Source organism: Mustelus asterias, chromosome 28 (assembly GCF_964213995.1).
Source record: "Mustelus asterias chromosome 28, sMusAst1.hap1.1, whole genome shotgun sequence".
Classification (NCBI taxonomy): domain Eukaryota; kingdom Metazoa; phylum Chordata; class Chondrichthyes; order Carcharhiniformes; family Triakidae; genus Mustelus; species Mustelus asterias.
The window spans coordinates 15,148,128-15,170,853 of NC_135828.1; the positions used below are offsets into that span (position 1 = coordinate 15,148,128).

The window sequence follows — 22,726 nt, forward strand, 5'->3', positions numbered from 1 at the left end:
GAGCGGAAGTCAGTATCGAAACGTAAAAAAGGAGGAGCAAAGGTACTTGGAAAGAAGCGCTTCCAATTATACTTCATGCAATTATGATAGAATACTTTTTTCGTAAAAACTGTATATGAGAAGTTTGTTTAGCTGGAATTTTTTTTACAAATGTCATTTACAATCTTAAATGGGGTGATCGTAGTCAGTTGATGAGACTGAAAGAGAGCGAGATTTCTGATAATGGTTTGCTGTAAAAAAAATCGCCTCTCAAAAATATATTTGCATTTCATGACCGAGTCCAACTAATCTATCTTTCCTGTCATTTAAGTAGAAACCATGCATGCATTAGTGTAGAATGAACCATCAAACCTCCTTCCCCCTCCCACCACCCCCGAGGAAAGAAGAAAAACTTCACTTCCCGCCCCATCAGCGGAGCGCATGCGGAAGTCCGGCACTGCAGACTACTGACCCAATCTCAGCTCCTACTAACTACTAATGTAAGCCTATTACACTGATATTTAACACAAGTAAGTTTGATGCATGGAGTCTACTTCTCTTCATTGGTCCAGTTGTTCGCGAAATGGTAATTAAAATTTTAAGAATTAATACGATTAACCTTCTGTATCGGGCTACTCGGATACAGCATCGACAATGATGTCTTTGTAACAGAAGGAATATGTGTACGACATGTACACTTAAGAATAGAATCGACATTAAAATTGTTTATAACCGGCTAGTAATAATCAGGTATGATTTTTATTTCTCCGTGTGTCCGGAAGAATCTGTCAGCGTGTTTGCCATTGAAACTGATCGCTTCTGTACCGTCCTGATGTCGTATTACTGCAGGTTATTGGTAGAGAGATAGGTTGTTTTGGAGAGAATATGTTAATTTTCAACAAAAATTCAATTTTCTCTTGCAATCAGATGAGTTCTATTCGATTTAATGGCACGCTTTATATTTCCACATCTGGATCATGTTGATAAGTGTTTCAGCTGTTATATATAAATCGTTGAAGCACCTCCATGTACAACAAAGTCACTTCACAGATAAAAATGTTGATTGTTAAATTGTATTTTTTTTTAATCTCGTTCCACCAACATCGGACATACTAACTTGCTTGTCACTTGTTTCCAGTAATAATTATATTCGCATGCGATGAGTGATTCATAAATATGTCAGACTATAAAATATAGGCACGTACTTCAAACTTTCTATTTAAAAATCATGAATTATAGCCACGAAAAATGTGTTCCCATTTAGGGTAATACGAAGTATTTGCTGTCTTGTACTGAGACCCATCTGTCATCTAGACAATAAAGAAAGCCGCTGTTACTTTTTCCCTGACGTTGAAAATTTATGGGCGCCCTACACTGCCCTAATAACTCAAGCATTGTGTCAACGTTTGACAGGCTTGCAGAAAAACAGCAACCCTGTTATCAATCAAACAACCCTTTGCATATTTTTAGCTGCGCTCTGATCTTCAAGACACGTTTATGTATGAATTATATCATTATGAATCATTCTACAGATTTACTGTAAGGCGGAACGTGATCTATCACGTCTTTCAAATCAACAAAAGGTACAAAGATTTTTTACAGTTTTTACCATTTTAGCATGCGTGACACTTGTGGAATTTTATAATATTTTATAACGAACCCAATTCGCGCACTTCGCGGTGAAATCTGCACTTCTACAATTCAATTTATAGAACAAGGGTCATTCTGCAGATTTTATTTTCAAAATATTCCAAGAAACTATCCTCAAGTTCCCTTTCCTGCAGGTAATTACTTCAATGTATCAGTAAAACTCAGTCCGTTGACATTCGGATCTTCGCGCTTTCTGCGGTTCGGGTTATGCTTTCTTCTGCTTAATAACCATTTTGAGACAGTTTAGATGTGCTTTGCGAAGAACAATATGGAATTATTTAGATTTTGATATTTTTCTTCAATATTGTTATTGGATCCAACTCACTTTTTAAAGAAATCTTTGAATAAGAAAGACTGCCATTCTTTGTTAATGAGCGATTGTAATATCTTTAAATAACCTTAATTTCTAAAAGTCAACGCTAAATTCTGTTTTCCTCTTATCAAAAACTGTTGTTCGAAATGGCGCGTGCCAGTATAGGTAAGTATTTTACATTCGCCAGAATTTGATGGTTTTAAATGTCATATCAATAATATCTTAAATAAATTATCTACAGCTATATGTTTTAATTAATTTAAGATGTATTACAATTTACAATACTTCTAATTATTTCATTTCATGAAACGTTGAGAACACGGATAATAAAAACACAACTCTAGACATTATTGATATATAACCTAGTGCAAAAGTTCAGATTCAAGCGTAATAAGTCAAATAATCAATCTTAAGGAGATAGAAGTTCTTCAGTATAGTTCAGTACAAATGTTCACATCACTCCGATATTGGGCAGGCTACATAAGACATCATTTATCCAACAAAACACTTTTAAGATTTATATTGCTACTAACAAGAAAGGGGCACGCTTTTCTTATTTTAATATATTGAAATTAAATTGCAAACCCAAAAGCAAAACTTATTTTTCATTATGCCAACAAACTTTAAAACTTTTCCCCTCGGATGTTGCTCAAGTAGATAAAATCAGGTATCACGGTAAGTGCAAATTTTTTCACATTTTAAAACTATATAACTGTCCTTTGGTACATTAAAATCCGATTATTATTTTACACGAACCAGTTCTATTGCAACAAAAATGCAGAACAGTTAAGAGTTGATGTATTTCATTGTACTGAATGTGCATAGATCTTCCCACTTGATCCGGGCAAAACTTAGGACGGCAAATGAGCGCACATCCAGATGATTTGGAATTTCCGATCTGCATGTGTTTTTTTTAAAGGTTAGTTTAGATTTAAGAGATAATCGCTGAAGAGGGTATCTGCAGAAAATCAACTCGAGACTGATGTGAACGGGCAAAAGCGGGAAGTCAGCCTTTGTACCTGCACATTAGCTATGCAATTATAAAATTTACGCTTGAGCAGTTTTCACCATAGTTCTCCATGCTTCTTTGGAAATTAGTATTGAATGGTGATAATGTAATAGATGCTATGTAGTTGCTGTTGTCTACGCCCCAACAGCCCAATATCGCTAAATTTATTGTAAATAGCTCGAAACGTTTAACATTAACTTGCCTTTTCTCCATTATATTTAAGACAAAGGGGTTTATACTGTTTCTTTAAAACTAACTTCACTCCAATCCGCTTTTTGTTGAAATCCATCCCAGGATTTATAGGATCTGACCTGACCTGTCAAGCGGATTATCATACAGAGAGATTAATAGGGTAGGCGGGTTGCAATAATAATCGTTTTGTTTGATGTGACAAGTTTGATAGGCGTTGATTTACTTACAAACTGATAGGCTTTTAATTGAGCGTCTCCATCCAAGTTAGATGAAAGGAAGCCGCGGCATTTTGTGTCTGAAAAGCTGCCCAATTGCCCGGGAGTCTGAATACTTATTAGCCGGGTACGTGAACGGTCAAATACTTCTTTTTGAATGTATTGCTGCCTTGTTTTTTTTTAAATCTCTTAAACTGTGTACAGATCAAATCGTGTTGACATATCTACCAATAACTGATAAGTGGGAAAAGTTGGACATCGTTTTAATAGTTCATGTTTTTAATCAAATTTACTTAATTCCTGAATTGTTTCCCTCGACTTTTATACAGTATGATTTGTAATTGAGTCTCGAGGGTAAATTTTACTTTTTAAGTTGCGTGAGATGGAGTACATCGCGTTGATTATGAAAACAAAGTTGTGATTGTTTTTATTCTAAATAATGTAACTTTGACACCAAGATGGTGTCATTCGGAAATGAAATTTGAGATCCAAGCAAGACTGTTCAGGCCACTTCCACTCCAGATCTATGTTTTGTGTTTTAGGAAGTATAATGTAGAACTGATAATGGTATTTGTTTCATTATTTTCTGTTAAACTTCAAGCGTGGCGCTGATGAAACTTGCCTACCGTTGTATTTCTAAAGTACAAATGATGTGTGTTTGTTACGTTTTAATTCGGTTCGTTTTCCCATCGCCCTGTGTTTGAGTACCCACTTAAAACACTGTTTAAACTACGTAGCCTTTTCGGTCTTCCTTCGCACGGCAATGAACAAATCTCCAAAAAGTCTTCCCACAGTCGACTCCACCTAAAGCAATTAATCTTTTAGTATTTCTCACCGGGAGGCAGGACAAATACAACAAGAACAGATAGTCGTCTCTATGGTATAGTAAGGAAAACAGCTGTTCCAAGCAGTTAATGCAAATGAACACAAATGAAGGTACAGCGTTTCAATGTTTACTGCACTTCATCCATCAACCTGACGAGCCATTAAAAGGAAAGAACTGTTCTGCGCAGATCGAGTTTACTCCCACCACTTGGGAATCGTTCAGTTCTCTCCCAACACCATTACACACCTGGACAAATTTGTGCTTCCTTTGCCACATAAGTAAAGTACTTAATAAGAGCCGTCTTTGTACATGGGAGTAAGTGGTATTGTATTTTCCACTTGTATTAAAAATAATGTAGGCTTTACTCTAATTCACAAACGCGTTAATATGTACGGAATATTATAATTACTTTAAAGGAAATCACTATAATTACCATTTAAAATTTGTAAAGGTAACTATATCATTCGGGGAACACCGTAGCCAAGTTTTTGTATTATCCTCAGTACGTAAGGACATTTCAAACAAACCACAATGCTTTGATTATGCATATATATGTTTCCGTTTCATTGCTAAAACTGGACTTTTGCCATGTTTCTTGGTTTGGAAATGTGTTTTTGTGTATCTTCGATATTGTTAAAGCGGTATTATTGATCCAAAAGACAATTTGAATGAAGTTCAGTCCGAATAGATAATCCATCTCATAAATTGCTAACGACCCCTCAGCACTTTCCGTGTTCTTCACTTGTCAAACGTGTTTTTATCTCCAAGTGACCTTTTGTTAATGTTGTAGATTGTGTGGGCCACCATGTCGAGGCCGGAAACAAAAGCAAAGATTGATTAGCACATACATTTGCCAGTGAAAAGAAGCAAACATCAAACAGAAGTCAAAATCTTACAACTGTTTATCGCTTTTTAAAATTAGAACTTGCAAAATGTGTAAAAAGTTTCACGTTTCGGAAGTCACATAGTTTGATAGATGTTTCTGCTAACGTTGACTTGTTTTGCAAAAAGCAGTAATGTGCTATATAGTTTGTGTGAAAAACCACGACAATAGTTTATGCGTGTATTATGAACCTTTTTACAGCAGTGACTTTGATCAGACCGATCATTTGTTCTAGCTGTCAGGTTTAACATGTCAAGACTTTCAACATGTCAATCTTAATCTTTTTCAAACACCCCTACGTGTGACCATCTGATTGACTGATCGGTGATACGATCTCAATAATGTTGTGTATGCAGTTCGCCACTGCGGCCCGAAGTAGGAGTCTCAATTTAAGATTTTTGAAAATGTTATTTTTCATAAGGAAGAAATATTCAACAGGAAAGTAAGCCATTAATGACTAAAGAAGTGAAGGTGTATAATTCGTTCAAGCGAATTGAAGTGCGGTCTAGTGCGTCCGCCTTTTGTTCGCATACAAATTGAGTTTACTCTGAGAACGATTTATTTCCCTAAATTGAATGCCTCTTTTCAAAAGCCGTTCTTTTTCAAGTCACACCAGGCTTGTAATCAGCAACAAAAGCTGACATAAATCAACCCAGATTGACAGGACTGACAAATAACTGATTGATTGCGGTTGGGAAAATTGACAGTTGGGGGTGGGGGTGTTGAATTGAAAGCATGTGACATTGAGATCCCTCTCCGGATTGGCCTAATATCGTCACATGCTGGAGTCTAAAATTTCGCCTTCACACAATAACCAACAGACACACACACAAAAAGTTAACATCACATCCCCTTGACCCTCCAATCACCTCGGGGTTCAGTGTTCATTGTGCGATTTGATTGGAAGGCGGCAAAGGCTTTAATCTTAAAGTAATTCGGTGTTTGAAGTGTTGACGGCCAGATTGTGTGTTGCATGTTGTGTTGTGTGTAGCTAAGCGGTCGTGCTGCCTGTCTGATGAGCGCCGTGCAGGATTTGGGCAGGGTCTCCAGTACCGTGAGTGAAAGCAACCACAGCGTCCTCGAACGGCACAGTCCCTCTTGGAGTGTTGGTTCAGTTAGGTCATGATTACATCGCCTTCCGTCTCTACCCACAGAATTACAGCGACTGAAATCAGCAATAACAGCAGCAGAGGAAATAGTTGTAGCAAACCTTTTTACCACACCGTACCTCCCTCAGACCCTTCAAGACAAGCTAATCGTCTTCCTATCAAGGTTTTGAAAATGCTTACGGCTCGCACCGGACACATTTTGCATCCTGAGTACTTACAACCTTTACCATCTACGCCCGTAAGTCCCATCGAGGTATGTGACTGACGTTTTTGTAATTATTTTTATGCAGCAGTATACAATGTTTTATTATATAATCTATACATTATATAACGTACGCGTGGAATCATGAAAGTTAGCGATTTTTCACGTCTGTACCTTTCTTATCCGTCGATCCCTTTGTAAGAGACAGTCGCTATAACGTAAACTGAATTTGTACACGTATGGGGAAGAATATTAACCCACCAAGTTACGGCAATGATAGTTATTTTTAAAAGATTGTTTAGCGTACATCGTTGTTTTTCGCATAGTTTAATTGTCAAATGTCGATCATCTCGTGAATTTCCTATTACTGCAAGATGGGGGGTTACGAAATAATATCTTGCGTTAATGAGAAACGGAACCATTTTTAAATTTGTTAATTTAATTTTCTTTAGCTCGATGCGAAGAAGAGTCCTTTGGCACTTTTGGCTCAAACATGTTCTCAGATTGGGAAGCCAGATCCCCCGCCATCCTCAAAGCTAACTTCTGTTACATCAAATGGTACAAGCGATAAAGACTCTGGAAAACCTGCTCCGTTGAAACTTAGTGACATTGGTGTTGAAGACAAGTCGAGTTTTAAACCATATTCCAAACACACAGAGAAGAAGGATTCCGGATCCTCAGGCTCTTCCAGCGTTTCTGGGGAAAAGTCTGGTTTCCGGGTGCCTAGCGCCACCTGCCAACCATTTACACCAAGGACAGGCAGTCCAAATTCCAGCACTTCTTCACCGATGCCATCCGAGGGCAAAGGCACTGACAGTCAGGAAAAGAAAGACATTGACACTGTAAAAAACAGTTCCACAGACAATTCGACGACCACCAGCGTCAGCCACAACCGGATTAGTGTCAGCTGTGCTGGGATAAACGTGGAGGTGAATCAGCACCAGGAGACTTCAGTTTCAAAACCCATTATTTCGGAAACTTCAGCTCTGAGTTCTGGACTTGTTGCCCCTGTTTCGCCGTATAAGCCCGGGCAAACTGTCTTTCCTTTGCCTCCAGCTAGCATGACCTACCCAGGAACTCTCGGAGCCTATGCTGGCTATCCACATCAATTTGTACCACATGGCGTCAGTTTGGATCATGCCAAAACCAGTCTGGTCGGAGCGGCTCAGCTGGCTAGTTCTTTAGGTTGTGGTCTCTCCAGTAAATCCACCGGTTCCAGCCCATTAGCCGGTGCCTCTCCACCCTCAATGATGACGGCCAGTCTCTGCAGAGATCCATACTGTCTGAGTTATCACTGCGCTGCTCACCTGGCTGGGGCAGCCAACAATTCTTGCACCCATGATCCCACAGCTTTGAAGTCTGGATACCCTCTGGTTTACCCCTCACACCCTCTCCATGCCGTTCACACATCCATGTCCAGCAACGCTGGAACGCCAACCCTGGCAGGACACCATTTGTACCCTTATGGCTTCATGCTACCTAATGACCCCCAGCCTCACGTCTGTAATTGGGTCTCGGCCAATGGACCATGCGACAAGCGATTTTGCACCTCAGAGGAACTGCTCAACCACTTGCGGACGCACACTGCTTTCTCCGGGACTGATAAGCTCATGGCCGGCTACCAAAATTCGTCTCTGGGCAGTGCGGCGGCGGCGGCAGCTGCAGCAGCCGTGGCGTGTCACATGCACCTCCCACCGACAGGGGCGCCTGGGAGCCCTGGTGGTCTCACATTAAGGAGTCCCCACGCATTAGGACTCAGCAGCAGGTACCACCCGTACACCAAGAGCCCCCTGCCGACCCATGGAGCTCCAGGGCCGGTCACCACTCTACCAGTGCCGGCAACAGGACACTATTATTCTCCATACGCACTCTACGGCCAGAGGTTAACCACAGCTTCAGCACTGGGTTATCAGTGAGGACAGACATTCAAAGCTGCAATATGCGTTGCGATGAAGGCTTACGTGGGTCCAATTTCAAAACCGTCAGGAAAAAGTTTTTAAAACGTTGACATAATTTCCTTCTGTTAAGATAGTACAATCTTATTTTTAATGTGAAATCAGACATCTCGAAGGTGAACCGATTAATGTACACGTAAATATTTCATCCTGTTGAATTGTTTTGAAAATTAAGAAATGTAAATAGTTTTTTTCTTTGAAAGTTTTGAAATGCAATCCAGGTAACCCCACACAAAGCAGATTGCAGTTTAATGGACCTTTGATGGTGTTCATCAATGGACGGGTTCCGTGAACGCTGTATTTATTTATGTTAGCTTCAAGCGGGGGAAAACATAACAAAGTGCATTACTTAAAACAATAAAAAGATAGGTAACGTGGAACACAGTGTAGAAAAATAAGGATTTTCCGAAGTTTCTTTTAAATTGCTATGATTGTATTGTACGTTCTTATTTAATGTCCCTTGGAAAAGAATTTACATGCATGTTTGTTACTAAATTCCAACTTGTCATTATAATTTCAAATTGCAATTATTTTTAAGGTGTACCATGGAAAGAGAATTGGTATTTTTTGTATGTATTCTGGAAATAAGAAGCAGTGCTATTCAAAAATATGACCGTCTTATTTTGTTATTAAATGAATACTTGATTACAAATTGGAACTTCGGTTCGCATTATATAGGTTTTCATATGCGGTTTTGCTATTTTACGAGTTGTTTCCCATTTCTACAATTTTGCAGGGTTTTTAAGGTGTTCCATTGCTGATCAAGGGCACTTTTGAGGAGGCAAATATAAGTTTCGACGATTTCTTAAGTATTTTAAATTTTATCCTGTCATTTATTTTATATAACTGTTAACCGCATCGGATGCATGTTCAATACTTAGAATCTTAAAAGTCAATTAACATTTTTAATTGAATATATTTCTCTGTGAAATTGCAGCTCAACACATGCACTTTCACCGAACCAGCAGAAAAAGCCGCACAAATTATTCGCTATGTCCAAACTAATTATTGCTTTAAGCCACTGAAAAAATTGTGTTTTTACAATTCAGTTTAAATTTGTCAATCTCTTCGTAAATATGAATACATTTGTTAATAATACCACATGTTATCATTGAGACAAAGTACCCTATATATGGATGAAAACCAATACCGGGAAATGATCAATGAGATGGTTATACAAAAATTCATTACTTTTCACAGTAGTTGTAAACATTTTACCCCTTGTTGGGTACTTGATATCGAATCTGACTTCAGTTTTCATTAATCTGGCGCAGGAGAAAGAATATGCAAATTACATACTTAGAATCACGTTAGGCATGAATTAATGGTTTCAAATTTGAGGAGTTGAGCCCGGTGACGGCAAGCAAACTCCCCTTAAGTCTTTTCTCTTTGAACGCAAGCCTCTTTCGGATCGGTAGAAATCCTGCTCTGAATGAGAGACTTCTTTTCTTCGAACTTTAGTATGTTTTTTTTAACAAATGGAACCCATGGTTGGACAAAAAAACAGAAATCTGAGTTTGTTAATGCTAAGGGTATTCCGCTTTTATCAATTGACTAACGTTTAAAAAATTGCACATTAAACTTCCACGTAAAATTATCTAAAAATGTTGAATGATAATTTACTATCAACTTTATTAAAACAAGATGTCTGAAATGAATACTTTAGAAGATTGATAAAACAGTTTTTCTAATGAATGTACACAAACTTGACACACACTGCAAAGACTCAAACCTACTATATTAAATCTTCCTAAAGAAGCGTCTGATTGGTGTTTAATGCTGTATCTACTTTGGAACCTAGTACGACTGCTCACTTTTTAAAATTCTCTCAGAACAAGCACATGACACATAAATAGCAGCTATTTACACCTGGGGTATTGGGCGTGTGTCCAAACATCCTATTCTGGGAACAGACGTGAATCAAAGGGGCATTATGATGACGGATATACTGTATTTTGTTATACATTAAACGGTGCAAAACTTATTTTCATCACTTCAAACTGTTGCTTTTTTTTGCACCGCGAAGAAAGCAGGTGAAACGGCATCGTCTAGATGGGGCATATTTGATTTTTTAATATGTTACTGAACCATCTTTATATACTTATTTGTTCAGTAGTTCCGTCAAGGCTGGTAGGTTTTTCTTCATTCCGGCTTTGTCCCCGTAAAATAGATAGTATAAACACTTCCTTTTTATAAATGCATCGTAAAATATAATCACTATTCAAAGTTGTTTTCCTGTGGGGTGGGGGGATGTTAATTGTGGCAGAACTTGTGCCGCCTAATTAAACAAATTAACAGAAAAAGATGTTTTTTTTCTGACGAATGCCCGTTCTTATTACTCAGCATGATCTCGAAGTCAGCAGCTTTTGGTCTTAATAACAAGTTTTTGAAATGTGGTTATGTTCGTTTTTAATCCATTTGATTATTAAACGTGTCCGACATTCGCTTTGGTGTTCTCATTCAAATTGTCACTGATATAGGTTAGTCTGGTGGATTACTCATAATTCTTACTGATAACCTTTTAAAATTGTTCAGTTTGATGCTGCAACCATCCAAGTCTTCTTGTTCGAAGAATCATTTGGTGCTTTAATCACGTTGTTCATTCAGCCCGAAAAATATTTGTCATGGGGCCTTGCATACAAAGATCGGCAGGTTATTATGCATTGCAAGTCTATACATTTTTGGCTTATTTCTGAGGTTGACGGTTATAGAGAGCAAAAAGGGAAAGTGTTAATGGAGTGAGTGCGCGGGTTCTTTTCTGCGTTTCTTCTTCGATATGGTGCCGTCAGTGTCGATGCTTTCACAAGCTGACAGCAGCCGCTGGTCGCCGTCACCCGCACGGAATCGATCAGAGAGCAGACCTGCTTCAGAAAGACAACCAGCAGAAGGGCAAATCACATCAAAAGACACGGCTGCAAATTCACATCAGGCGCAGCCCCAAAGATTCAATTCGGCAACTTCGAAATATTCACTTCAACACATCTCAACAGCGTCAGTTCAGCATCAGTGTACCGAGCGAGGACTGCATTCGGCTGCACCGCCAATCTGTAACAATGTGGCCGAGGATCCACTCAATTCCTCAAAAGTCGATACAAACAGGCACCTTTCCCACGGTGATTGACGAGTTTACCCACAGATTTTTTAAAAAATCCCCCGGAATATGAAGGTTTTGAAATGTCCCACCACAAAAAAAAATCAGAATGGGAAATGCAGTTTTATTCGCCAGCGCAAAACTACAGCTTCGATACAAGGCAATGAGCAAAGAAAGTACCCGAATATCTAAATTCTCACAACTTTTGACAGTCCCTTCGGAAAGAAGAGTGAGTAGATACCACATAGTCTGCATACTGACACTATCACAAGCAGGGGATGTAATGGGGCTGCTTTGATGTGGATGATAACATGCTTTGATATCCCGTTCTCTGGGTCACCAAAGCGAATTCAGACATGGGGAGAGGGAGAGGGGGAGGGGGGGGGGGGGTTCACAGGAAGAAACCGGCTCATTTGAATCAATTTACAATCATTTCAAACATCTCACATGTTACAAAACGCTGCGCCTGTTCTCGACAAAGTGTTAATGAATTTACAAAGGCGGCTTCACCAACTGGTTCTCAAAACTTGTGGGCAACTCAGCACCTTCTCAACACCACATCTCTTCACACACACACACATACATCTTCCATTAATTAATCTTTACATTTTGAATGCTAACCTGGGCACAGACAAACCATGTGCTGCGAAATAAAAATCAGAGCACAGATCTAAAACGGACAGACTGCTTTTTTTCCACTTCAATCCTAACCTGGAAACTAAAAATGCCGAGTTGCAGATGTTCATTTAAATATATATATATATATATATGTGTGGAAAAGGGACACGTTGCTAAGTACTATCATCAGTTTTCAGCCAATCTAACACGGATTTTAATAAACACATCGCCCAATATTAGTACTTTCACCAGCACGATCAAAACGGCTTTATTATAATACAAGAATTTGAATGGAAATGAGTAAATTGGGTTCAGTAAATGAAAGCAGCTTTTCCTTGCAAGCCTGTTGTCAAGGATAAATTATATTTCGGAGGAAGATTGCCTCTGATTGCTTCGGAGAACAGACAAGAAGGCAAATTATTTTCTTTTTGTTAGACACTGTGCGCATTAGTTTTCTTCTTAAATCTCTAATCTTTGACAGGGTCTTCCTCACCCTGGCTTATTTGCAACAGCGTCAAGTTGGAAAATAAGAGCCAAATCTATGCCGTTAATTGTATGAAGCAACATTTTCCTGCGACAGGTTTTTTTTTTCTGGAACCATTAACCATCCCTGTTTCAATATATCAACCGGACTACATATTGACACGAAAGACATTCCCGTCGTCAGGTAAAGTGCAGCAAACACATTCTCTCAATTTGTGCCCAACAATACTGAGAGGACAGACATTGTTTTTTTTAAAAATCGCAGTAAGACTTTGTACTTGCTTTTTAGCGAGGTTCGTCTCAACAACCGTAATGTTCCTCCATAGGTGTCATTGCTGAAGCGGTATTCAAGGACATGACTTTCGTCAAAATTCAAGGTCTTTCTACAATTTGCAATGTTCCGAATATATCCGTGACAACACCAAGGTGCAACTTTCTATGGCCTTATTTCATTTTTGCAACGCCATATTCTTCGATAATCACCGGGCCACCTCTTGAGTCCCAAATTTGGCTTTCCTTCTTCGCAATACATGTTCAGAGTCTGTGCTGTGCTATCCATTGCCAATTCCACAGGAATGGCAAAGATCAGGTGGCGCAGTCGGTAGTTGGAAAGGTGGACAGCAGATGGCCATTACTCGAGGGTCTTTGTCCAGCTGCTAACACGCGGGTGTCCATTGGGCGCAAATAGTCAATGGCGCGAGGGAGCTCGCCTCAGGTGTGAAAGCAGCGCGCGGGTGGCGGTTAGGGGCACGTGGCGTTCGCTTCAGGTGTTAAACCCGCGCGTGAGTGGCAGTTAGGAGCACGTGGTGCTCGCTTCTAGTCTTAGGCCAACGCTCGGTTGGGAGCACGTGGCCCTCGCATCTGGTCTTAGACCAGCGCGCGGGTGGCGGTTAGGAGCAAATGGTGCTCGCCTCTAGTCTTAGACCAACGCTCGGTTGGGAGCACGTGGTGATCGTTTCAGGTGTTAAACCAGCGCGCGGGTTGGCGATTAAGGAGCACATGGCGCCAGCCTCAGGTGTAATTGAAAGTTAGCCCTGCTTCAAGTGCTGACACTCACAAGTCCTGCATTTTAAAAAGCCCGTTTGTTTTATTTTAAAACTAGGAGTTCACTGCACAGGGTTCACTGCCTCTGCTCCATTAAATAAAATACACTACTACAACATAGCATATCCTTAATGAAGGATGCACGGAAGAAAGCATTGGGCAAAATTGTACCTGCTCTGAATGGTGCACCGTTCCACAATATCTGGTCATTTGTCTACAAAAGAACAATATCAGAAGCTTGTATTTATACAGCACCTTGAATATAATTATATGTCCAAAGGCACTTTAGATGAGATTATCAGAACGACTTGGCACCAAGCCACATGAGATGTTAGGGAAGATGACCAAAAGCTTGGTCAAATAAATAGATTTAAGGTCTTAAAGGATGAAAACAAAGTAGAAAGGTTGAATGGTTTAGGGAGGGCATTCTGGGACTTGGGGCCTTGCAGTTGTAGGCATGACTGCCAATGTCGGAGTAATAAAAACTGGGATTGTTCAAGAGACCAGAATTAGAGGAGCACAGATATTTCACAGGGTGGTATGACTGGAGGAGATCACTGAGATGGAGAGGGGTAAGGCCACAAAAATATTTGAAAATGAGGATGAGAATTTTGAGGTGTTGACCATATGTCAATGTAGGTCAGAGAGCACAAAGATATTAGGGGAATGAAACTTTGTGAGAGTTGAGATACTGACAGCAGAGATTTGAATTACTTTTAAATTTATGGAGGGTGGAAGATAGGAAGCCAGCCAGGAGTGCATTGGAATAGTCAAGTCAGGAGATAACAAAGTCATGAATGAGAGTTTGAACAGCAGAGGAATTGAGGTAGGGGTGGAGTTTGGCAACGTTACTGAGATAGAAATAGGTCCTGGCTGTCAATGTATCAGCAATTATATAGCAATTACATTGTTAAGCCAATTGCATTGTTAAAGACAGATGATAAGCATTGGTTCACCTATAAATGATCACAGCTGTAACAGTGGGGTGTGGAAGGAACTGAGAGTTTGACACTGCTGAGCTATCTCAAGAACAAACTAGCTTAAGGTAAAAGACTAGCTTTAGACTCATTCTTCCACCATATGAGGCTATAAACCCAAAAAAGGCATGGGAAATGGTTAATTAGCATTATCAGTGTGATTCCAGTATCAGTATCGAATGCATTGCCTGTAATGAAATAAGTCTGATTTGAAATAATGCATGAAACAGGTCATTCCAAGATTGAAAATGATAATGGTGACTGCCATGAAGGAATTGCGCTGGTCACTGAACTTTGAATCCAGTAATGACTTTTTGATGGCTTTTTCATTAAACTGTGCAGTTTTAGGCAGCAGTTGCACTTCAATAGTATATGGGGTCAAGAGCTTACCTGCTGCCTGGGCTCTTGATGAGACAGGTCAGCAGAAAGTGAAGGAGAATGAAAGCTCAATCTGATTTGGGTTTGGAGATGAAAACAGTGTCAGGAAAACAGGTAGTTATAATTGATCTATATTTGTATTGTTAAATATTTCAAAATAGGGTATAGTTTTAAGTGAGCTAAATTTTGAGTTGCTATGTCAGGAAGAGTAAACATATAGTTAGATTCATACTAGAAAAAGGTGAATGTATGCATGAGGGTTTTGGTTTCAATTAAAACTGCTTAGGGAGGCTTATGGCATGAAACATTAACAAGCTGAGAGAAGCATAAAGTTGTTGTGTAGTAACCAGGAGACCTTTATGGTAGGAATGCTTATTGAGTTTAGTTTCAGCAGTTGGTTATAGAAGGCCAGAGAGGGAAACATCTCTCTCAGCTTTGCTGGAAGAAAAGCCATACAATGGATTAACGGTTAAGAAAACAAGTGCAGGAAACTTAAATTACAATTAGAAATGAAGAGAGGTTTCCAAAAAGTCTAAAGTTCGGGCGGTATGTTTCACAGTGGTTAGTTAGCACTACTGCCACACAGCACCAGGAACCCCTCGGGTGACAGTGTAAAGTTTGCACGTTCTCCCTGTGAATGTGTGGGTTTCCTCCCGCAGTCCAAAGATGTGTTGGTTAGGTTGATTGGCAATGCCAAATTGCTCCTTACTGTCAGGGGAATTCGCAGGATAACTACATGGAATCATGGGGATAGGGCCTGGATGGGATTGTTGTTGGTGCAGGCTCGACGGGCCAAATGGCCTCCTTCTGTACTGTAGGGATTCTATGGTTTTAAAGGAACAAAGATGAACTGCCTTGCGAGCAGGACACTGCTTAAGAAAGTCAAAGTCAGACCTGGGAAGAGAAGAGCTGATGAAGTTGGCTACAGACAAGCCACATATCTGAAGCAATCATAAGGTTTGGTGTCCTTATTTCCAGTGTTTGAAGCAATAGTATTCTGTTGGTGATTCAATACCTGAGTTTATGCAAAAGCATTTAAGACAAAGGAAACCTGAAAGGAGATATGGAAATCCTGGCACTAGACTTCTTGTTAAAATAGTGTTGCAACTTTGTCTGATAGTATAGTTGCAAAACCTAGAGTGGATTCTTAATGCAAACAGCTGATGGAAAACATTGCTTGAAGGAAGATATTAAAGCATGTTTTTTGGGAGTGGAGTTTGGAAGCACACATGTGATAATCACCTAGGAGGATTGTGAGAGAAATCCATGGAAGATTAATTGAATAGCACTGGCCATTTGGATTGTTGAAAACTATATACATTTGTAAAGCTGAGGAGGGTAGTGTAAAGGAGTATTATGTCATAACTTTTCATGTTTAATATTTTTTTCTTGTCGCCAAAACTAATTAGTGGTTCACTGACTCTGTTCCTCCATGTTTTCTAAAAAAAAGTAAAAGTCACGGTCTTTTGAGCCAGGGTTCCATTCTGGGATCTTCCCATCCAGTTATAACATCAACTGGGATCGTTACAGCAGGCCAACATCTTCCCTTGCAAGATAATCAATCATTTCATCAGTATTGATGTATCTTTAGTGAGATACTTCTATTGTTAAATAAATCTTCAGTGAAAAATGCACAGATGACACTAGACATGGAGCATGACAGAGCGATCACGATCGTATTCGAGAAAACTGTGGATCTACATTTTACTAAATTAGACCATTACTGTCGGCCAATAAGAAAGTTAGAAATTTCTCATCAAAGAGTTCAAGAAATCTTGTTAACTCCTGGAAATAAGAATTTAGTGGACCAAAAGAAGATTATTTGGAATAGACAATTGCATAGACAATTTGCACGAGGCTCCACAAAAACTGAAAGCTCTACTGCGAGATGCTGGCATGCTTGACAATACAACAACCTTATTGAGCAACTCACGGCTCAGTGTAAAATTTCTATTAAATATTGAAGGACACCACCAAGTTCTGTTGTGATGCGCAAGGGAATTTAACAATGCATTGGCAATGGATTTAAAAATATGGGACAAGGATAGGGGTATATGTTTTGCTACACTTTACAGATATGGTGACCAGATTCAGCCTATCCACTGTAGTACATTGTAAGAACAAAAGGATCATTGCTAATATGGTCATGGGAGAATGGATAGGAACAGAATTAGGAACACCAATAAAATTCCTGAGAGATAATGGTGGGGAATTTGCAAATAAGGATATCTGAGACGTGTGAAAAATTGAATATCATAGTATGCGCACAGGGGCTGAGAGTCCGTTCAGTGATATGCTGTACCAAAGAAACCATGCAGTGACAGATAACATATTCCATAAAATATTGACCTATCACCAGATTGCAAATTGTTCTGGCATGGGCAGTACATAGAAAGAACTCTTTGCAAATGGTTGGGGGTACAGACTGTATCATTTGGTGTACAGAGGAATCCAAACTTGCCTTTGGTGCTATCGGATGCTCCCCCTATTCTAGAAGAATTAGCTCTACATTTTTCTGCTTGTCTGAATGCTTTGCATGCAAGCAGAAAAACTTCCACTAAGTTGAAGTTTCAGAGAAAATTCAGCGAGCTTTACTGCACTGCGTAAGGCCATTGAGAATACAGTTTAGACAAAGAGACATGGTATATTACAAAAGCGAATGGTGTAAATAATGGAAGGGACCTGACAAAGTGATAGGCAGTGATGGAAAAGTAGTGATTGTACAACACGGAAGTCAAACTGTTAGCGTACATTCTTCAAGGTTAATTGGCACTTACTCTACCTTTACAGATCACGAACAGGACAGAAAACAAAGAAGCGCCATGCACTTAACATACACACATATTGCGCAGTTATGAAATGCAGATTGTGGCAGATAGAGGTTTGACTGACGATGAACAAAGTGACACTGAAGCACAAGGTAAGGCTATTTATCCAAAAGGACAACTATCCAAAATAGGAACAAAGGTAATTTACATGCCAGATGGGGCCAATGTATGTAGGGATGCCATCGTAATAGGGAGAGCAGGAAAGGCCACTGATAAATACAAGCATTGGCTGAATGTGCAGAATGAAGATCAGGAGATAAGACTCATAGATTTGCAAAATAATGTAAAGATGTGGAAGGCCAGAAAGCGCAGTGTGAGTTCTGACAGTAGCCCGGAAAGGGGTCATAACTGCAGGAGAAGATCACAGACTTGCGAATGGGACTCTGATCACATTTGGGAAAGATCATGTCGAATCAGAAAGAAAGAGAAGGGTGAGTAGAGGTCATAGCTTGACAAGAAAGAGGACTACAGAACAAGCTAAGGGATCTTACTAGAAGTAGAAGCCCTCATGATCAAGAGATACTAGTAGCTGTTAATAAATTTGAAGAAAGGCTGACAAAGTAAGTCATTTGGAAAGTAGGACACAATATGGGGGTCTGCTTATCCAAAGTACTGCCAGAAATACGCGGAGCAATGTGAGAAAAGGTTTGTCCATAAAACGCTATGTTGATAACCAGTCTCTTTGGGACAACATTCACTCAACAAAAAGTGTCACTAGAAATGGACCGAGCTGGCATAAAGAAATGTTAAAGAGAAGGGCGATCTCTAAGATATGATGTGTTGACACAAGTCACCAATTATCAGAATGTTTTATGAAACAAAATGCTGCTCCAAGAAATTACTAAATGTATTGGAGGAGGGGCATCTTGTATTATAATTACAAAATTGAAAATCAAATATTTTTACTTTGTAGGATTTATATTGTGAAGAACACATGATTTAGTTTCCTTTTGTTTGTGTTGAAAAAATGTTCACCCACAGAAGTGTGTTCACTCAGAGAATCCCTACAGTGTAGAAGGAGGCCATTCGGCCCATCAAACCTGCACCGACAACAATCCCACCTAGGCCTTTTCCCATAACTCTACGTATTTGCCCTGCTAGTCTCCAGACACTAAGGGCAATTTAGCATGTCCAATTAACCTAACCCACACATCTTTAGACTGTGGGAGGAAACTGGAGCACCTGGAGGAAACCCAAGCAGACACAGGGAGAACATGCATACTCCACACATACAGTGACCCAAGGTTGTAATTGAACCCAGCTCCCTGGAGCTGTGAGACAGCAGTGCTAACCATTGTGCCACGGTGCGGCCCTAAATCTTGAAGCTTTCAAAAGCTTAAATTTAAAGGAAAAAGGGGGGATTCTGTCAATGTATCAGCAATTATATTGTTAAGCCAACTGCATTGTTAAAGACAGGTGTTAAACATTGTCTCACCTAGAAATGGAACAGCTGAAACAGTGGGCTGTGGAAGGTACTGAGAGAGTCTGTCACTCTCTTGAGCTGTCTCAAGGAGAGATTGGGTAAACTGGGGTTGTTCTCCCTGGAAAGACGGAGGATGAGGGGTGACCTAATAGAGGTGTATAAAATTATGAAGGGCATAGATAGGGTGAACAGTGGGAAGCTTTTTTCCAGGTCAGAGGTGACGAACACAAGGGGTCACGGGTTCAAGGTGAGGGGGGCAAGGTTCAACACAGATGTCAGGGGTACATATTTTACACAGAGGGTGGTGGGGGCCTGGAATGCACTGCCAAGCAAGGTGATTGAGGCGGACACGCTGGGATCATTTAAGACTTATCTAGATAGCCACATGAACAGACTGGGAGTAGAGGGATACAAACGAATGGTCTAGTTGGGCACATGAGCGGCGCACGCTTGGAGGGCCGAAGGGCCTGTTCCTGTGCTGTATTGTTCTATGTTCTTTGTTCATGTGCAATTATTGGAATTAACATGAGTGATAATGTAGATGTGTGGTCAGAAGCTTATATCGGGGTTAAATACAACACCAAGGTTGTGAACAGTCTGATTTAGCCTTGAACAGTTGTCACAAAAGCATGTCACCCCAGCACACAATATGCAGAGTACCATATTATATATCATAAATACACTTCTGTGCCCCATTCACAATTCATACAACTAAGCACATATACAAATTTAAACAACCTAGTTGTTAAAATGGAAACATAGTTATTCAATATATTTTCATCCCTCAATAATGAGGCATTTGAATGCACCCAAATATTTTTGTTGGCCTCCTTACAAAACCATCTCAGCCCCCTCAAACTACCTACAAACAAATGAGTAGACAATAGAATGGAGCATCGAAGTCACTGTTAATTTACAAACCAATTTGTTTGCTTTGTTTACAAAGAAGCAAAATGTCTCCAGAAAACTATTTAGCAAGAGACCTCTACGCAATAGCAACATTAGTACAAAGCCTCCCTGCATTTAAAATGTCCAGAATCAGTTCTCATCATTGTGTATAAGTTCCTCCTGGGTTACACTTAAATGCTGTTCCATAGGTCGATTAATGCTATCATAATTTCAGAAATGATTTTAATTTAACCTATGTTGGGTCTGGACGAACACTGTATCATGCAACAAATTGATTGATCTTGAATCAGTCACTACACCTGAATAAATCAGTGTAAATTAATATTGGTACCTCGTTAATATGGACTGCTTACAACATTTTGTTTGAATCTAATCTTCATTTTATTCATCAGGTAAGTAGTCAAGAACAAGGGACTTGATGTTTTCTTTCCACGGGTTATACAGTATAACCAAAAACCGAATAAAAGAATATATATAACATACATTCAGGGACGTCAGAGCAAGTTTCTTTTAAACTGTGTTGTCACGTGAAACTATATTAACATTGAGCAGGCCAATTAGTTTTCCCATTTAAGAATAATTTAGAAACCATAATAGAGTGGAACACAAACATAATCCCTTCTAATATTTGTGGAGGATAAGAACTTTGTTCATTTTTGCGTTTACCAGAAAATCTCTAATGAATGATACCAAACTTCCACAGGTTTAAAGTTAGTATTTGAGATTCCCAAAAGTAAGCCCCATTTTCATTATTTTGGGATAAAATAACTCCTTTAGTATACAATGTATAGAACAACTTTACAGTGTTGCTGTATTTAAATTACAGATTACTATAACGTACAATCAAAAGTAACTAAAACAAATGAATGAACATGTCTTATATTCAAGACTTAGCTTTGAGGAGTAGGTAATTTGTTTATCATGGATATAGCATCTGAATAATGAAAGAGATTCATTGTTATGCAATTGTAAGTGTGACATCCAATGGGTAATTCAGTGGTACCATTTTTGGGCTGCACCAACCCATTCTCTTGTTCAAGGTCTTTATAGTTGGAAACCAAAAAGGAACGTATGTGTTGATGGTGTCCTATATTAGTGATATAAGTATGGGGCGGCACAACGGTTAGCACTCTGCTGCCTCACAGCGCCAGGGATCTGGGTTCAATTCCCGACTTGGGTCACTGTCCGTGTGGAGTTTGCACATTCTTCCCATGTCTGCGTGGGTTTCCTCCAGGTGTTCCGGTTTCCTCCCACACTCCAAAGATGTGCCCGTTAAGTTGATTGTCCATGCTAATTTGCCCCTTAGTGTCAGGGGGATTAGCGGATAACCCTATACTACAACCCTATCAAAGTGATTTCCCCCTTCTTATTTCTCAGTTCAACTTATAGAGACTCAGTGGGCAAACCCTCAGGATATATCCCCTCTCAGTTCTGCCATGATGTTCTCCCTAATCAAAAACGCAATGCCCCCTCCTCTCTTACATCAACTGGGTAGAAGTAGAGAACCCTGGGTAACTCGGAATATAACCCTGGTTAAGAAGAAGAAGGAGGCACATGGCATGCATAGGCAGCTGGGATCAAGTGGATCCCTTGAAGAGTATAGAGGGTAAAGGAGTAGAGTTAAGAGAGAAATCAGGAGAGCAAAAAGGGGACATGAGATTGTTTTGGCAGATAAGGCAAAGGAGAATACAAAGAGCTTCTACAAATACATAAAGGGCAAAATAGTAACTAGGGAGAGAGTAGGACTTCTTAAGGATCAACAAGGTCATCTATGTGTGCGGATCCACAAGAGATGGGTGAGATCCTAAATGAATATTTCTCATCTGTATTCACTGTTGAGAAAAGCGTGGATGTTAGGAAACTTGGAGAAATAAATAGTGATGTCTTTACGAGTGTACATATAACAGAGAAGGAGGAGCTGGAAGTCTTAAAGCGCATCAATGTAGACCTGATGAAGTGTATCCCAGAACACTATAGGAGGCTAGGGAGGAAATTGCGGGTCCTCTAGCAGAGATATTTGAATCATCGATAGTCACAGATAAGGTGCCTGAAGATTGGAGGGTGACAAATGTTGTGCCTTTGTTTAAGAAGGGCTGCAGGGAAAAGCCTGGGAACTACAGGCTGGTGAACCTCACATCTCTGGTGGGTAAGTTATTGGAAGGTATTTTAAGAGACAGGATCTACAGGCATTTAGACACGCAAGGACTGATTGGGGACAATCAGCATGGCTTTGTGAGTTGAAAAGCATGTCTCACAAATTTGATTGAGTTTTCTGAAGGGGTAACTAAGAAGGTAGATGAGGGCAGTGCAGTTGATGTTGTCTACATGGACTTTAGCAAGGCCTTTGACAAGGTACCACATGGTAGGTTGTTGCATAAGGTTAAATCTCACGGGACCCAGGGTGAGGTAGCCAAATGGATACAAAATTGGCTTGATTACAGAAGACAGAAGGTGGTTGTAGAGGGTTGTTTTTCAAACTGGAGGCCTGTGACCAGTGGTGTGCCTCAGGGATCGGTGCTGGGTCCACTGTTATTTGTCATTTATATTAATGATTTGGATGAGAATTTAGTAGGCATGATTGGTAAGTTTGCAGATGATACAGGCAGAAATTGGCAGCTCTTGATTGGGAGAGGCTGTTTGAG

General features: G+C 39.8%; 1 protein-coding gene across 16 annotated transcripts; it reads left to right on the forward strand.

Moving 5' to 3' along the window:
* The first annotated feature begins 127 nt into the window (after positions 1-127).
* Positions 128-8,985, forward strand: znf503 (zinc finger protein 503). Of its 16 annotated transcripts, none has more exons than XM_078199550.1 (5): positions 395-509; positions 1,512-1,562; positions 3,408-3,485; positions 6,222-6,429; positions 6,831-8,985. In XM_078199550.1, exons 3-5 carry the CDS (start codon positions 3,412-3,414, stop codon positions 8,292-8,294), a joined length of 1,746 nt encoding a protein of 581 aa, XP_078055676.1. In that variant the 5' UTR covers positions 395-509; positions 1,512-1,562; positions 3,408-3,411; the 3' UTR covers positions 8,295-8,985. The 16 variants fall into 16 exon arrangements, with proteins under 16 accessions (XP_078055682.1, XP_078055687.1, XP_078055676.1 ...); XM_078199549.1 differs by having other exon boundaries at positions 406-479; XM_078199547.1 differs by having other exon boundaries at positions 465-509; positions 907-1,562; positions 2,768-3,485.
* Positions 8,986-22,726: the final 13,741 nt, after the last annotated feature.